General features: G+C 41.3%; 1 protein-coding gene across 1 annotated transcript in view; it reads right to left on the reverse strand.

The window, feature by feature from the left end:
- LOC126395741 (huntingtin-interacting protein 1-related protein-like) overlaps positions 1-14,028 on the reverse strand; it is a 23,843-nt gene extending 9,815 nt beyond the window's left edge. The window contains exons 1-20 of the mRNA XM_050053429.1: positions 13,819-14,028; positions 13,404-13,467; positions 11,294-11,436; positions 11,138-11,194; positions 10,211-10,291; positions 10,045-10,121; positions 9,902-9,963; positions 8,424-8,564; positions 8,281-8,338; positions 8,120-8,195; positions 7,430-7,567; positions 7,210-7,332; positions 5,238-5,421; positions 5,063-5,151; positions 4,019-4,135; positions 3,804-3,905; positions 3,349-3,543; positions 2,587-2,697; positions 2,302-2,496; positions 2,061-2,208 (exon numbers count right to left, since the gene is read on the reverse strand). Of these exons, the coding sequence (XP_049909386.1) occupies positions 2,061-2,208; positions 2,302-2,496; positions 2,587-2,697; positions 3,349-3,543; positions 3,804-3,905; positions 4,019-4,135; positions 5,063-5,151; positions 5,238-5,421; positions 7,210-7,332; positions 7,430-7,567; positions 8,120-8,195; positions 8,281-8,338; positions 8,424-8,564; positions 9,902-9,963; positions 10,045-10,121; positions 10,211-10,291; positions 11,138-11,194; positions 11,294-11,436; positions 13,404-13,467; positions 13,819-13,899 (2,242 nt within the window). The 5' untranslated portion in view covers positions 13,900-14,028. The remainder of the gene's footprint in view (positions 1-2,060; positions 2,209-2,301; positions 2,497-2,586; positions 2,698-3,348; positions 3,544-3,803; positions 3,906-4,018; positions 4,136-5,062; positions 5,152-5,237; positions 5,422-7,209; positions 7,333-7,429; positions 7,568-8,119; positions 8,196-8,280; positions 8,339-8,423; positions 8,565-9,901; positions 9,964-10,044; positions 10,122-10,210; positions 10,292-11,137; positions 11,195-11,293; positions 11,437-13,403; positions 13,468-13,818) is intronic.
- Positions 14,029-14,187: the final 159 nt, after the last annotated feature.

Below are 14,187 nucleotides of genomic sequence, written 5' to 3' on the forward strand. Positions count from 1 at the left end.
CTATCACAGGGCTGACACATAGAGACAGACAACCATTCACACTCACATTCACACCTACGGACAATTTAGAGTCACCAATTAACCTGCATGTCTTTGGACTGTGGGAGGAAGCTGGAGCACCTGGAGGAAACCCACGCTGACACAGGGAGAACATGCAAACTCTGCACGGAAAGGCTCCCCCACCCTGGGTTTGAACCAGGAATCCTCTTGCTGTGAGACAACAGTGCTAACCACTTTACCACTGTGCCACCAGGAGTCAAGTGACTTTAAAGAGAGAGTTATGTTAGCTTACAGTCAGCTTACAATAAGAATTGTTGTGGTTTTGCTACCTTAGAATGAGCCGATTATATTTACATAATGAGCGGGTCCTCATCTATGGAGTCCATCACGTCGTTCTACAGTAGCCCAGAACAGACAAACCAAACACTGGCTCTAGACAGGGCCTCTCGTGTTTTCACATCAGCCACTGTAGTTCTTCTACGCACTTGGTACACGGGAGAAGTTTATGTGCTGCAACCTCACCACTAGACGCCACTGGTGGCATCCATTAGGTGGGTCCATTCATTTTTTTTTTACCATTCAGTAGCTTCCCAGTAGTGTTCCATATGTATTCAATTCCAAACTACGGAAGCGTATTGCATTCACTTGACAAATAAAAAAAAGCCCTGTTTTTCTGAGTCATTTTTTCTGTTTTTTAAATAAAAAAAAGCCCTGTTTTTCTGAGTCATTTTTTCTGTTTTTTTTCTGAGTTATTTATTTATTTTTCTGTTTTTTTNCGTATTGCATTCACTTGACAAATAAAAAAAAGCCCTGTTTTTCTGAGTCATTTTTTCTGTTTTTTTCTGAGTTATTTATTTATTTTTCTGTTTTTTTGGTGTAATTTTTTCTGTTTTTCTGAGTATTTTTTTCCCTGTTTTTCGTGGCAATTTGTTTCTGTTCTTTGTGGTAATTATTTTCTGTTTTTCGTGGTATTTTTTTTCCTGAACGAGGAGACGAGATACTTCAAAATCTGGCGAGAAGCTCCCACCTGGCACCTGCAAGTGACCCCTGCATCCATGGTGACGCCTGCTCATGGATGTATTTTGCATCGGTGCTCCTGCTCCTAGACACTTTCAACTACGGGATCAACAAGGGTAAGGCACGTAGTTAGTTACACACAGGGTATGATAATCTAGCTATGTTTTCCACTGCATCCTTCTAGTGTAGGCCTATCGCTAGCTGACAAACATGTATGGGCATAATTTCAGTTGACAAAAACAGAAAAAAATTACCACGAAAAACAGGGAAAATATTACTCAGAAAAACAGAAAAATAAATAAATTACTCCAAAAAACAGAAAAAATTACTCAGAAAAACAGCGCTTATTTTATTTGTCAAGTGAATGCAATATGCTTCCGTACCAAACATTCAGTTTTTGGTTGAAGTACATGCGTTTTGGCATCAAAATGCTTTTTCCCCAAGCACTTCTAAAAACGTTGTCCCACGTGACCTGACATAGATTTCTGCATGATGACACTGCTACATATAAACCCACCAGCCTGCATTATGTCCCTCTTCTTGACTAAGCCAAGCTTTCTTTCAGAATTGTTACCAGTGTTCCAAATTATTCTTCTAACTCCCTGGCCGGCACAGAAGCTAAGTAATGAACTGCTGTGGACACAGTAGACCAGCAACTTGTGTGTTCTGGGAAGTTAAATTACTGTTTTTATCAAAGGAGTCTGGTGGCTTTGAAGAGAGCAATGTAATGGCTTCAGTTCCCCGTTGGAAATGGCTGTCTGACTGCAAAGTAAAGTGGTGAAAATATAACGCTGACTGCGGAGAAGTACCTCACACATCCCTTCTTTAGAAAATCTGAACTAACCCTCTCAGGTATTGTTATTATTATCAGCGCTTGCTGCTCTAACCTACGTCACTGCTTTTTGCTGATGGCTAAGTGGGTGTTCCCATTTGAAAACCCAGAAAAGAACACAGATGGAGTCGACCTTTAAAGCTCCACTGTTCAGTAAATTCAGTTTGATGAATGTGATTTTTTGGATGGGAAGAATTGACGGAGGTTTTACCAGGTGAGCTGATGCAGCTGACATGTATGGGGTCGTCCAGTTTGGCCACAGCGTCCAGTATGATGCCCTCAGCCTCCACCACAGCACACTGCAGCAGACAGAACTGCTCCTCCTGCAGCTTGTGGGCCAGCTCTCCTTCACGACAGGCCTGACGTAACACACACACACACACACTCATCAGTAACAACTCTGAGATGCATCACAGCCTCACTGTGCAGGTCATGAAGTGTGTGTGCAGCACCTGTTGCTGTAGCTGAGCGTGGAGGCTTCCCAGCTCCATGCTGCTCCTCTGCCTCTCCTGCTCCAGGGAGCTCTGGTGGAGCTGAGCCTGCTGCCTGAGGGAGTTCAGCTCAGCCTCATGGTCCCTGACTGTGCGCAGCAACACCTCCCTCTCCGCCTGCAGCCCTGCCAGTGAGCTGTTCAGCTGGGTACCACTCTGAGGAGCAAAACATGCATCTATAAGTGTTTTTTTTTGTTTTTTTTGTCTGGGGACTTGGAGACGACGTCAAAGAGGAAATATTCGTACCATTTCTTTGCTCTGCAGGGAGCTGTTTGCACGGTTCAACTCTGCCCGTGTCGAGTCCAGCTCTCGTCTCAGCCTGTCGATCTCCAACTTCTGCTCAGCATTGATGGCAAGCTTTGGAAAGGCAAGTTTATTTTTATCAGCAACAAGCGCATTAAAAGTGCTTTACACAAGACATAAAAAAGTATTCAGACAAGATATAAAAGAAATATACATAGGATTTAAATAGAATAAAATAAAATAAAATAGAATAAAATAAAAGAAATAAAATAAAAGAAATAAAATGAATAAAATAAAATAAATGAAATAAAATAAAATAAAATTAAATTAAATTAAAATTAAAAATAAAAATTAAATTAAAATAAAATAGAAATAGGCCAAAATTTAATTAAAGTGCAGACACAGGTAAATAAAAATTACAGCACAGCAAAACGACTGAGAGTTGGAGCACCTTCCTATTTTTGCTATTTTTTCTTATACTGCAGGATATTGTGAATGCTCCCTGAGTTATTGATCTGTTTATTATCATATGTTTACATGTTTGGAGCCTAAAAACTGAATGTTGAGTTTTGACTGAGGGGAAAGTAAGCAGACCTTTTTCAGACCATCTGAGAGGCTTGGACTGGTCAGAAAACAGACAGGAAGCACACATGCAAACCAAAATTCGTATTGTGCGCTGCTGACTTTATGTATTAGATGGTTTAAGACACCCATGTAGCCTTTAAAGTGCCTCTATGTGCATATCTCTCTGTCATGTGACTGTACCTGCTGCTGTAGCTGAGCTCTCAGAGCCTCCAGCTCTCGGAGGAGTCGGTCTCTCTCCAGGTCCGAGGTGCCCTGCTGCTGCTGGGCCTGTTGTCTCAGCGAGGAGAGCTCTGCGTCTCTCTCTCTGGCGGAGCGCAGCAGCACATCCCGCTCCGCCTGCAGAGCCACCAGGCTGCTGCTCACCTGAGATCCCTCCTGAAGCAACAGAAATATGGAAGTAATTATTTGATTAAACACAAGAAGCCATGAGGGAACTCTGAATAAATAAAAATCTAATTAACTATTGGTTGCTCAGTCGCAGTAAAAAAAAGCTGAAGAAGAAGCTGCACCTTGTCAAAATAAATCCAAGCCTATATGACTGGACCATGTGGTAATTTAATTTGAAAGGACAGACACAGGAATACTTGGTTCACTAATAAAAGTTTGCTTGATTGTTACTTCACATTCAGTCTCACCTTCTCTTTGTTGTCCAGCGCGTTGTGAAGGAGAGCCAGCTCTGCTCTTTGCTCCAGTAGCTCTTTGTTCAGGCGCTCGACCTCCTGCTGCTGCTGATTCATCTGATCGAGAGAGGAGACACTTCATCAATACTCTGGCAATTCCAATTTAAAAATATAATATCATGAGGTGTCTTTCTGCAGTGGTCATGGCTCAGAAGCTGACGAGGTCTCACCGTGTTTCTTTTCTCCAGTCGCAGATTTGCCAGCTCGTTTTCCAGCTGCTGTGTTTTTCTCAGCAAATCGTCCTGACCTTGTGTTGTGCTCGACAGCAGCTTCACTGTTTCTGCATTCTGCACAAACACACAGAAAACATGTCAGAGTCACTACAAAAACTCACTTTAAATGCAGAGAGTTAGATGAACAGACTGATATATCACTCTCATGTTTGTATAGTATGGATACAGCCAACAGCTGTTAGCTTAGCTTAGCATAAAGACTGGAAATGGAGGGAAACAGCTAGCCATGCTCTGTTCTACGGTAGCCTACCAGCACCTGTAAAGCTAATTAACTGACATGTTTTATCTTGTTTGTTTAATCTCTACAAAACAAAATATAAAATTACAAGTTGCAGATTTGCAGTGGATGATGTGATGATGGTTGCCTGAAGGCCCGAACAAACCAACAAATCCCTAACCCCTATTATTTTCAATGTACAACCCCATACTGGAGGCAGCTTAGACACGTGTCGGTGCTCCTGGTCACGCTGTCCCACGGCACTTCATGCCACTGTCATACTTCCAACCTTGCTGCCCCTGGAATTAAATATATTTTCCTCCACTCGCTCTCGGCTTGTACACACCAGCTCCCAGAGCAGCTCTTTTCTCTGCTCCTACAGCAGCTCGACTCCTCTCCTCACCACTGATGTATAAAGAGAACTCTGTAGCTGTGTCTTGTGTGCGACAAACAATGGATCAGGAGAGACTCGTGGTTGAGGTTGAGCTAAACCACTCACAATCCTGTCATTATAAAGACAATGGACAAAAATATATTGCCTGGCGAGTTATAGCTCTGAAGATCGGCTCCTCAGGTGAGAAATCAACTCTGATTAGTGAGTGTCCACACGTGATTGGTGGAGGTAATAAATAAAACAGGCAAAAACTGACGGAGTTAATCAACAAAGACTAAATAAAAATATCTCTCACCCAGGTTTTACTCAAAATAAAAATTAACCATCATGACAACTGACGATGACGATCGATGACGATGGAGCAGCTTACCTTCTTCATGAGGTCGGCGTGACTGGTGATCAGCTCTGCGTGTCTCTCTTTGAGTTGAGTGAAGCGAAGCTCTGCTGCCTGAGCTCTGTCTGTGTGGAGACGATGGGACAAAGAGGACACACTGTAAGGCTCAGCCCAACTCGTACTTCACTTGCACACAAGTCTGTTTACTCACGGTCTGCCTCCTTGAATCCGATCTGAGCCCCGGCGTTGGCAACGTTGGCGTACCGTAAAGCTTCCACTTCCATCTGCAGGTGCTCCTTCTCCACCATGGCCATCTGTTTTTGGGTGCGCTGGTCCTCGACCTCAGCCTCCAGTCGATTCACCTGAGCCTTCAACTCAGTTACACACCTCTGAGCCTGAGCAGAGGAGGGACAAGGAGGTAGGTTCGGCCACCAAACTTGGGTGTTTATAGGAACCAATCACTGTGTTTCTTGTGTTTTTTTAGGCACCAAACATGGGTGTTTTTCAGGGACCTGCCTCTGTGTTTCTTCTGGCTTTTAAGTCATCAAACCTGGGTTTTCTTGGGGACTTACCGCTGTGTCTTGTGTTTTTTAGACACCAAACATGGGTTTTTTGTTAGTGACCTGAGGCTGTTTATCCAGAGGCTTTTCAGTGCCAAAACGTGGTTGTTTTTTAGTTACCCATTGTTGCTTTTCCTGTTGCTTTTTTGACCCCGAAACATGGGTGTTTTTCAGGGACCCATGGCTGTGTTTCTTGTGGCTTTTAGGTACCAAACCTGGGAGAATTTTAGGGACCCATGGCTGTGTTTCTTGTGGCTTTTAGGTACCAAACCTGGGAGAATTTTAGGGACCCATTGCTGTGTTTCTTGTGGCTTTTAGGTACCAAACCTGGGAGAATTTTAGGGACCCATGGCTGCGTTTCTTGTGGCTTTTAGGTACCAAACTTAGGAGAATTTTAGGGACCCATAGCTGTGTTTCTTGTGGCTTTTAGGTACCAAACCTGGGAGAATTTTAGGGACCCATGGCTGTGTTTCTTTTAGGTACCAAACCTGGGAGAATTTTAGGGACCCATGGCTGTGTTTCTTGTGGCTTTTAGGTACCAAACCTGGGAGAATTTTAGGGACCCATTGCTGTGTTTCTTGTGGCTTTTAGGTACCAAATTTGGGAGAATTTTAGGGACCCATGGCTGTGTTTCTTGTGGTTTTTTAGGCACCAAACGTGGTTGTTTTTAGTGACCATCACTGTATTTCTTATGTTTTTTAGGCATGAAACACAGGTGGTTTTTGGGACCTGTCTCTGTGTTTTTATGGTTTATTAGTCATCAAACTTGGGTGTTTTTAAGGGACCCATTGCTGTGTTTATTGTGGTTTTTTAGGCACCAAGCGTGGTTCTTTTTTTTAGCGACTTGAGGCTGTTTTTCCAGCGGCTTTTCAGCCCCAAAACATGGTTGGACTTTGGTCACCCATCACTGTGTTTCTTGCAGTTTTTCCAGGCACCAAACATGGGTGTTTTAGGGACCTGTCTCTGTTTTCTTATGGCTTTTTAGTCATGAAACGTGGGTGGTTTTAGTGATCAAATGTGTTGGGTTTTTTTAGCTTTTCAGCCTCAACATGTGGTTGTTTTTTAGTTACCCATCATTGCTTTTCCTGTGGCTTTTTAACCCCCAACCATGGGTGTTTTTTAAGGACCTGTCTGTATTTCTTATGGCTTTTTTGTCATCAAACTTGGATATTTTTTTAGGGACCCATCACTGTGCTTCATGTGTTTTTTTAGGCACCAAAGGTGTTTTTTTAAGGTGACCTGAGGCTGTTTTTCCAGCGGCTTTTCAGCCCCAAAACATGTTTTTTTTTTATAAGAGACCTGTCGTTGCGTTTCCTGTGGCTTTTTAATCCCGAAACATGGATGTTTTTTAGGGACCCATTTGTAATGTTTATTAATTCAGTGTTTTTACCAGTTCTAATCACCTGGTCTGTGTATTTCGGAGAAGAAGAGACCTCTGCAGATAATTTAGCTCCCGGTAAAAACCTCCTGAACATGGAACACTGATGGACTTTTAACCGGGCAAGTTTCAGCTTGTTGCGATCTGTAATTCACCGCTAGACTCCACCAAATCCCACTAAATCATACACACTTCACCTTTAAGTACATTTTGTTATTACGTACTTTAACTAAAGTCCATCTTACCTCAGTCTTGATGAGCTGTAGCTCTGGTTTGAGCACCTCCAGCTCTCTCTTCAGACTCTCATTCTCTGTTCCTCTCTGGTCAACTGAAACATCAGGTGCTCCCATCTGGTTGAGCAGATAGTACTGTCAAGAAGAAAAAAAACCAAACAAAAATATTAGCTGTGACACCAGAAATAGAGGTGGAAACGTTAACATTGAACATCTTGTGACGTGCACGTACCTGTGGCATCTGTGGTGCTTCTCTAATCTCTGGTTGCGGCTCCACTTCCTCCTCCTCTTGACGCTCCTCGTTAGGAATCACCACCACTGCCTTTTTATATTCAGCCAAGGCAGCGGCACGGAGGAAGTTTGGAGGAGCCTGTGGAGCAAACAAAATGTAGTATGTGCATCATGGACAGTGGGGACTCTTGATTTTTTTTTAAACTATAATCCTTGAGTCCCTTTTTAGGCAAATAATTTTGAGGTTTGGTCTGTTGGTTGGACAAAATAAAGATTGTGAAGGTGTCACTTTGGGCTCTGGCTCATTTCCCAGCATTTTTAACATTTTTAAAACCAATTAATCAATCGATTAATGGAGAAAACAGTCAGTAGATTAATCCATAATGACAACAATCAGTAGTTAATAGATCAAAATGAGATCCATCTCAACCAGCTACAACAGTAAAATCCTGCTTTTACCTTAATGCATGAGTCAGAATCATCTAATGAGATCATATATAACAGTCACATGGGACTTTTTATACTCTGAGTACATTTTCCCTGATTAGACTTACATACTTTTAGTGAGAGAACATTGTCATTGTCGGACAGAGTATTTCTACAGAGTGGTTTTGTACTTTTACTTCAGTGAAGGATCTGAACACTTCCTCCACCACTGATGATAAACCCACTCATATCAAATGTTACTTACATCGGGGAGCTCTGGGATCTGGATGATAGTTTTGAAGAACTCAATTTCTCTCGCTCTGTCGAAGAACTGTGTGAGGCTGCAGAAGAAAGCACAGCTGTCACTGATGAAACCCATCAAGAGATACTAAAGTGTGTTCATGCCTCATAATATTTAAACCCTACCCGTCGAACAGAACGCGGAACCGCTCTCGATGTCCGAGAAGAACCTCTGGAGCAATGCCTGTAAACCAGAGGGCATTAAAGCTTCATCTAACACTGGAAGGTTTGACTGAGTTAAGAAATAAACAAATGTATGTGTCACTCACGGCTGTGAAGTTTGAACATCAGCAGGACAGAGAAGTGGTAGAGGAAGCTGCAGTCCAGTATGAGAGGGATCAGAGGAGCCAGCCTGCACTGTCCAGCTGGAGTGGTAGATTTGGCCCCGTTGGCGTCCAGCTGGCGCAGAACTTTAGACATGACAAAAAAATTAAAAGCAAATTAAAGGACACGTCTGATGGTATCCAGATTTTTCTTGAAATCCTGCAACACATGTGTGTATCAGAGCCTGATGTATCTTCTGTGCCACAGAGCACACTCTCTAATGTTGTTGTACAGTCTGAACAAACATCAGCAGTATTTTCAGAGTCACGCGACTTTTAGGGAGAATATATTTCAGGATCATACTTAAAAAAACAAACAGGTAGGCTAAATGAAACTTCTGTGGCACTCAGCGCTTCATCACTCCTGCAAATGATTAATTTAAAAACTTAATCACTGTATTTTAAAAAAGTAATTACTTGGCAGTGGACACATTTGAAAGCCGACATTTTTATTATACTTGTATGATAAAAACTCCTGGAGATATTATTCCAAATAAATGACATATTTATCTAAATCCTGCCGAGCTCCGCCTTCACTTCCAGCCAATCATGCACAAGGGGGGGTACTTTATAACTGCTGAGGATACACACATGCATCCTTGAAAATTCTCTGAGTAAAGGACAATGTCCTTGGAAGAATTTGAAGGATCCTTGACATTTAAACAGTCCTTAAGCGAGATTTGATGATGTTGCATCCTTGAAGTTTGGCCATTTAAGGATCAGTCCTGGACTTTGGAAAACACCCACTGTAGTTTATTTTGACTTAATCCCACACACACCGTCCTGCTGCCACAAACACTCACTAGTGCACCAAATATAGATTTATTTCCCCAACAAATGCACTGTTTCCTCCTTTTTGAGTAACATTTCCTAAAAAATGAAGTGAGCAGCTGATTTAGGAAATAATTTAACCTTTATAAGAATGAACTGACATGTTCATGAGACATTTTCAAGGAGTATGACTTCAGTAGGAACCAATGGGCTTTTTAGCTAAGTGCTAAGTCTAGCATTTTTGGTTTTAGTCGTGTCATGGGATTGGTGACACAAAGAACAACTAGAATTACCGCCGTGTGGTTGTATGCCTGGTGTATCAGTCCAGTGTCTGTTTCCATCCATGTCAGTGAAAACATGGATGCTTCACACACAGAAGATCTATACAATCAGCACAGTTTCAAGATTAGAGTCTAATGTCTCCCCTTCTCGAGATGTGATGTTCACAAGGATGGGACGGACGGGTTTGTATGAACAACCCGAAAACTTACTACCTCTGACCACAGTGGTCGCCGGCACAAAGGCAAACCAAAGAATATCACCAGCCTTGTCCTTTTATTTATTACAAACAAAAACACTTCTTCGATGGCTTCGGTATCATGCAACAAAAAGCAAACCTGAACATGTGGAGAGTTGGCTTCCTGTGGACTCACCTGTCTCCTCCATCTTGAGTCCAGCCTCCAAGTAATCCATCAGCTCCTGCGTCATGTCTAACCTGCAACACATTAAAGCCACATTACTGAATCACATTTAATGAGAAACACAGAACACTTGGTCGTGGTGTAGAAACACTTACACTTTGGTCATGTCATTTCCTGCTTCTCTATCCAAAGTCTCATCGCTGGCCTCTAAGTTGCCTGGGATCACTTTGTGCTGTGAATTTAAAACGTAATGAGATGATTTTCACTCTGAGTTCATCACATGTCGTAATGCAAACCATAAAAGCAACATTTATGTGTTACCTTTGCATGAAATTCCAGTTTGAGGCAGAGGAATTTGGCAGATAAGGCAACAATATGGCCGTAGCGATCATGCAAGTTTCCCTGGGAAAAAACATTAACAGATATAAGTTCTTGTGGTGTATTTGCTCAAAAAAACGCTCTGTACTTTGTCTCATAGAGGTGCTCCACTTTGCTGCTTTCATAAACCCCACAGTCTTGGAACATAGGATGAGACATGCTGGTTATATGCGAGTAAATAAAAGCTTTGCTGCTGTACGTAACTTTATCTTTTAATTCATAATTATGAGATGGTTGCCCTTTTTTATTTGCTTGAGCACCTGCCTGTAAAAATGTCTGTGCACGACCAGAAAGATGCAACCTTAGGCCACAAGACAAAGCTGTGAGAAAAGGGTTGCGTCGGAGGATCACAAGTCGATGACACGTTTGGATATATGTTGTCTGTTTTTGCCTTGGTGTAGTGGAATCTGTGTGGTGTTTTAAATTGTATCAGTGTTATTTAAGCATTGGTGTGTGTGTATTTCTTTTTAATTTTTTCGACAAACTCTAAAACAAACCTAATATAAATTTGTGTATCAGAACTTTGCATCTTCTTCTTCTCTCTCCCACTACTCACGTGACGACCCCTCAGATTTATCTGGTGACAGTTGGAGGAGCCCGACCCCCGGGTTGGGAACCACTGGACTAAACTAGTAACTCTATATTAAGCAGTTTATACTGTCTCCACCTGGAGCAGCTACAACAGTAACATGCTGCTCTAACATTGAACGACGGTATTACCTATCTAATGATGTCACATAGAATCAGAGATCAGCCACAGGAGACAGTTTAGGACGTCTTTTAAGAATCTGAAAGCAGGATTTTTACTTGCAACAGAGTATTTTTCTTTATCTAGAAGATCTGAGTTCTTCTTCCATCACTGATACTCACCCAGAGAATGCCCATGTCTTTAACATTGCGGACGTGTCTGTGAGAATCTCTGACAGTCTGCAGGTCAAACACAGAGGACAGAGATTAGACGCCACCAACACTGAAGAGGAGGGTGGAAAAGGTTACAGTGAAGCAGACAATGAGATGTGAGCTCACGTTTCTGTGTCCGTCTCTGAGCAGTTTGTGCAGCAGGTAGCAGAACTTCCAGCTGATCATGGAGTTGCTGGACAGAGGCAGGTTGAGGGTGTAGGACCAGAAGGTGGTGGCTCCACCCTCCTTATGTGATCCCATGATGATATCTTCACTGCTGTCAAGGAAACTCCAAAACTCTGATGCAATAATCTCAGTTCAACTTCAGACTTGTGTCTTAGCAGGTTCATATTCATATTAGAGTGTGATCGATGAAGACAGAGTCTGATTTTTAGCCATGATGGCAACGTTGGTTAATCACTTTGGTCCAGACTGAAATATCTCTACAAATATCAGATGGATTGTTATGACAGTTTGTACAGAGATCCGTGATGTCCAGAGAAGAGATGATAATGAATTTGATAATCTGACTTTTCCTCGGCTCAGTCGCCAGAAAAAAATGTTGCCATTGTACGTTTCTGCAAACCACAAATACGTTACATTTGCATGTTTCCTACGTATCACATTAATGTTTCTAAAGTGACATAATGGTGTCATTGGGAGGTTGAAGGGATGGTGGATGGCGTGACACCAAGGCGAGGTGCCTGCCAAGCTGCACACCACTGTTCAAGACCAAGAAACAACAGAACCGGTTGTTTTTTAGTGACCCGTGGCTGTTTGTCCAGCAGGGATGGCGCCTGCATTCAAACTCTTCACTAATCAGGTGAAGTGAACTGCACTGCGAACTTGAAGTGACCCCTCTGAACTAAGAGAGGTCTGAGTTCTCTTGAAGTGTAGGCTGAAAAGGACCAAGTGTGAAAACACCATAACTTATTAAATTTGATAACTTGACTACTTTTCTGACAAATGTTTTAAACTGAGCAATACAGCTGAAACTGTCCGTAAATAGGCTATGACAAAGGAGAGCACTCCTGCATGACATAAAGATGCAAAGCAACAGAATGAATGTTATATTTACATATAAACTTTTTACAAAAGACAAAAAAAGAAGAGATTCGGATGTAACCCATATGTGATCACCAACATTTTGACTAGTAGGCTAACTGTAATTTAATTCCATATTTTTTTCTCAGTGACTGTAACTGATTATAATTACAGTATATAGTTATATAATGTGACTAGTTAGTCCCAATCACCAGTGACAGCTGTAACTGTATTGTGTTGTTTAATTAATTAACTATTATTATTTAGAATGGTCAGTGGCAAGAGTTATAAGACATTCCTACTGATAAATTGCTTAAAAATGTGTTTTCATTTTAAAAATGTGCAGATACTCTATTAAAAGTTAATGTTTTCTACGGAAGCGTATTGCATTCACTTGACAAATAAAAAAAGCCCTGTTTTTCTGAGTAATTTTTTGTTTTTTGGGGTAATTTATTTATTTTTCTGTTTTTCAGGGTATTTTTTTCTGGTTTTTTTTTTGTTTGTGGTAATTTTTTTTTCCTGAACGAGGAGACGAGATACTTCGAGATACTGGCAGCTGCAAGTGACCGGTGCCTGCGTAAAGTCAACAAACTAATGATAACACCATCTATATGACTTAAAGACAAGAGTGTCTCCCAGTGTCTCAAACCCGAAACACAGTAAAACTGGATTAAACTAAACAAGTGGGTCATATTTGTTTCCATTATATCGAGCTCTCAAGAAAGGAATGGAAACGTCTGTTGTTCTATTGCTCTGTTAACTCAGAAAAAATACTCAGAAAAACAGAAAAAAACTACCATGAAAAACAGAAAAAAAAAATTACTCAATAAAACAGATTTTTTTTTTATTGTCAAGTGAATGCAATACGCTTCCGTATTTTCCTGGTTATTGTTTGAATTAAATGTGAAATTGTTTCAGTTTGTTGCTTCATTTTTTGTAACCACAGCATTTTAGCAACATGCTAACAAACCCTCTAATGGGGCTGGTTGGCACAAATGCACAACATGACTTTAATCACAAAATACCAAATGTTAGAAAACATTTAATGACATTTAAATATATTGATTTATAGCTGTAACCTTTCATTTGCTACTGGATACAATATCCTAACATAAACTGAGACACAAGGCAGAGGAAAGTGTCCTAACCAACCCTGGTTGACAATAAATAGGTTGCTTTTTTTAAAGGATACTGCGGACATATTTCTCTTTGAGTGGTGTTTCACCAGAGATGAGAGTTTTGCTGATGCTTTGGAGCTGAAAGATAAAAAATAAAAGAGACTCAGCTGAGTTAAAACAGCTCAACTGTCCTACAAGTCAACATCACACTGCCTCTGGTGGAAATAGATGTGATTAGCTGATAAAAACAAAAACACACTAAGTTAGATTTAGCCCAGCCAAGAGGCCAAAACTGTCTTGAAGTTAATTCAAAACAAATATGAAAAGTTTCCACTCAAATATTCAACTTTAAACACATTAATTTTAAGTCACCAAATGCTCCCTAACAGGGAACCTCTCAGCCTGATTTACAAGCTATAAAAAGATACATACAATGGGGATACATGACGTCATTTAGGCAATAAACTATTTAATTACATAATTTCTTACCTGTTGTTTAGCAAACTGCTCCTTCTCCGCAGCCAAAGCTTTTTCCGTCTTATTATCACTTTTATTCTTCGCCTTGCTCATGTTGCTCCTCTAACTATAAATCCACACAGTGATCCGGCTCCAGGTTTCAGCTCCTCACCTGCGCTCCAGTGCCTCTTTAAAACAATAAAAGGTGCGCCAGACGCGGCGCTCGCACGTCCCCAAAAAAAGATTCCCCCTTTAATTCTCTTCTTCAGGTACAAACATCGCCGTCTTGTGAAAACAAAAGTGACCAACAGGTAACACAGCCGTTTCTCTCGTGCGTAAAAGCTCTCCAAATGCGTAAAAATGCGTACTCGCCAAATCAGTGCGTTTAATCACAGGAAATAA

This window comes from Epinephelus moara, chromosome 9, assembly GCF_006386435.1.
Source record: "Epinephelus moara isolate mb chromosome 9, YSFRI_EMoa_1.0, whole genome shotgun sequence".
NCBI lineage: Eukaryota > Metazoa > Chordata > Actinopteri > Perciformes > Serranidae > Epinephelus > Epinephelus moara.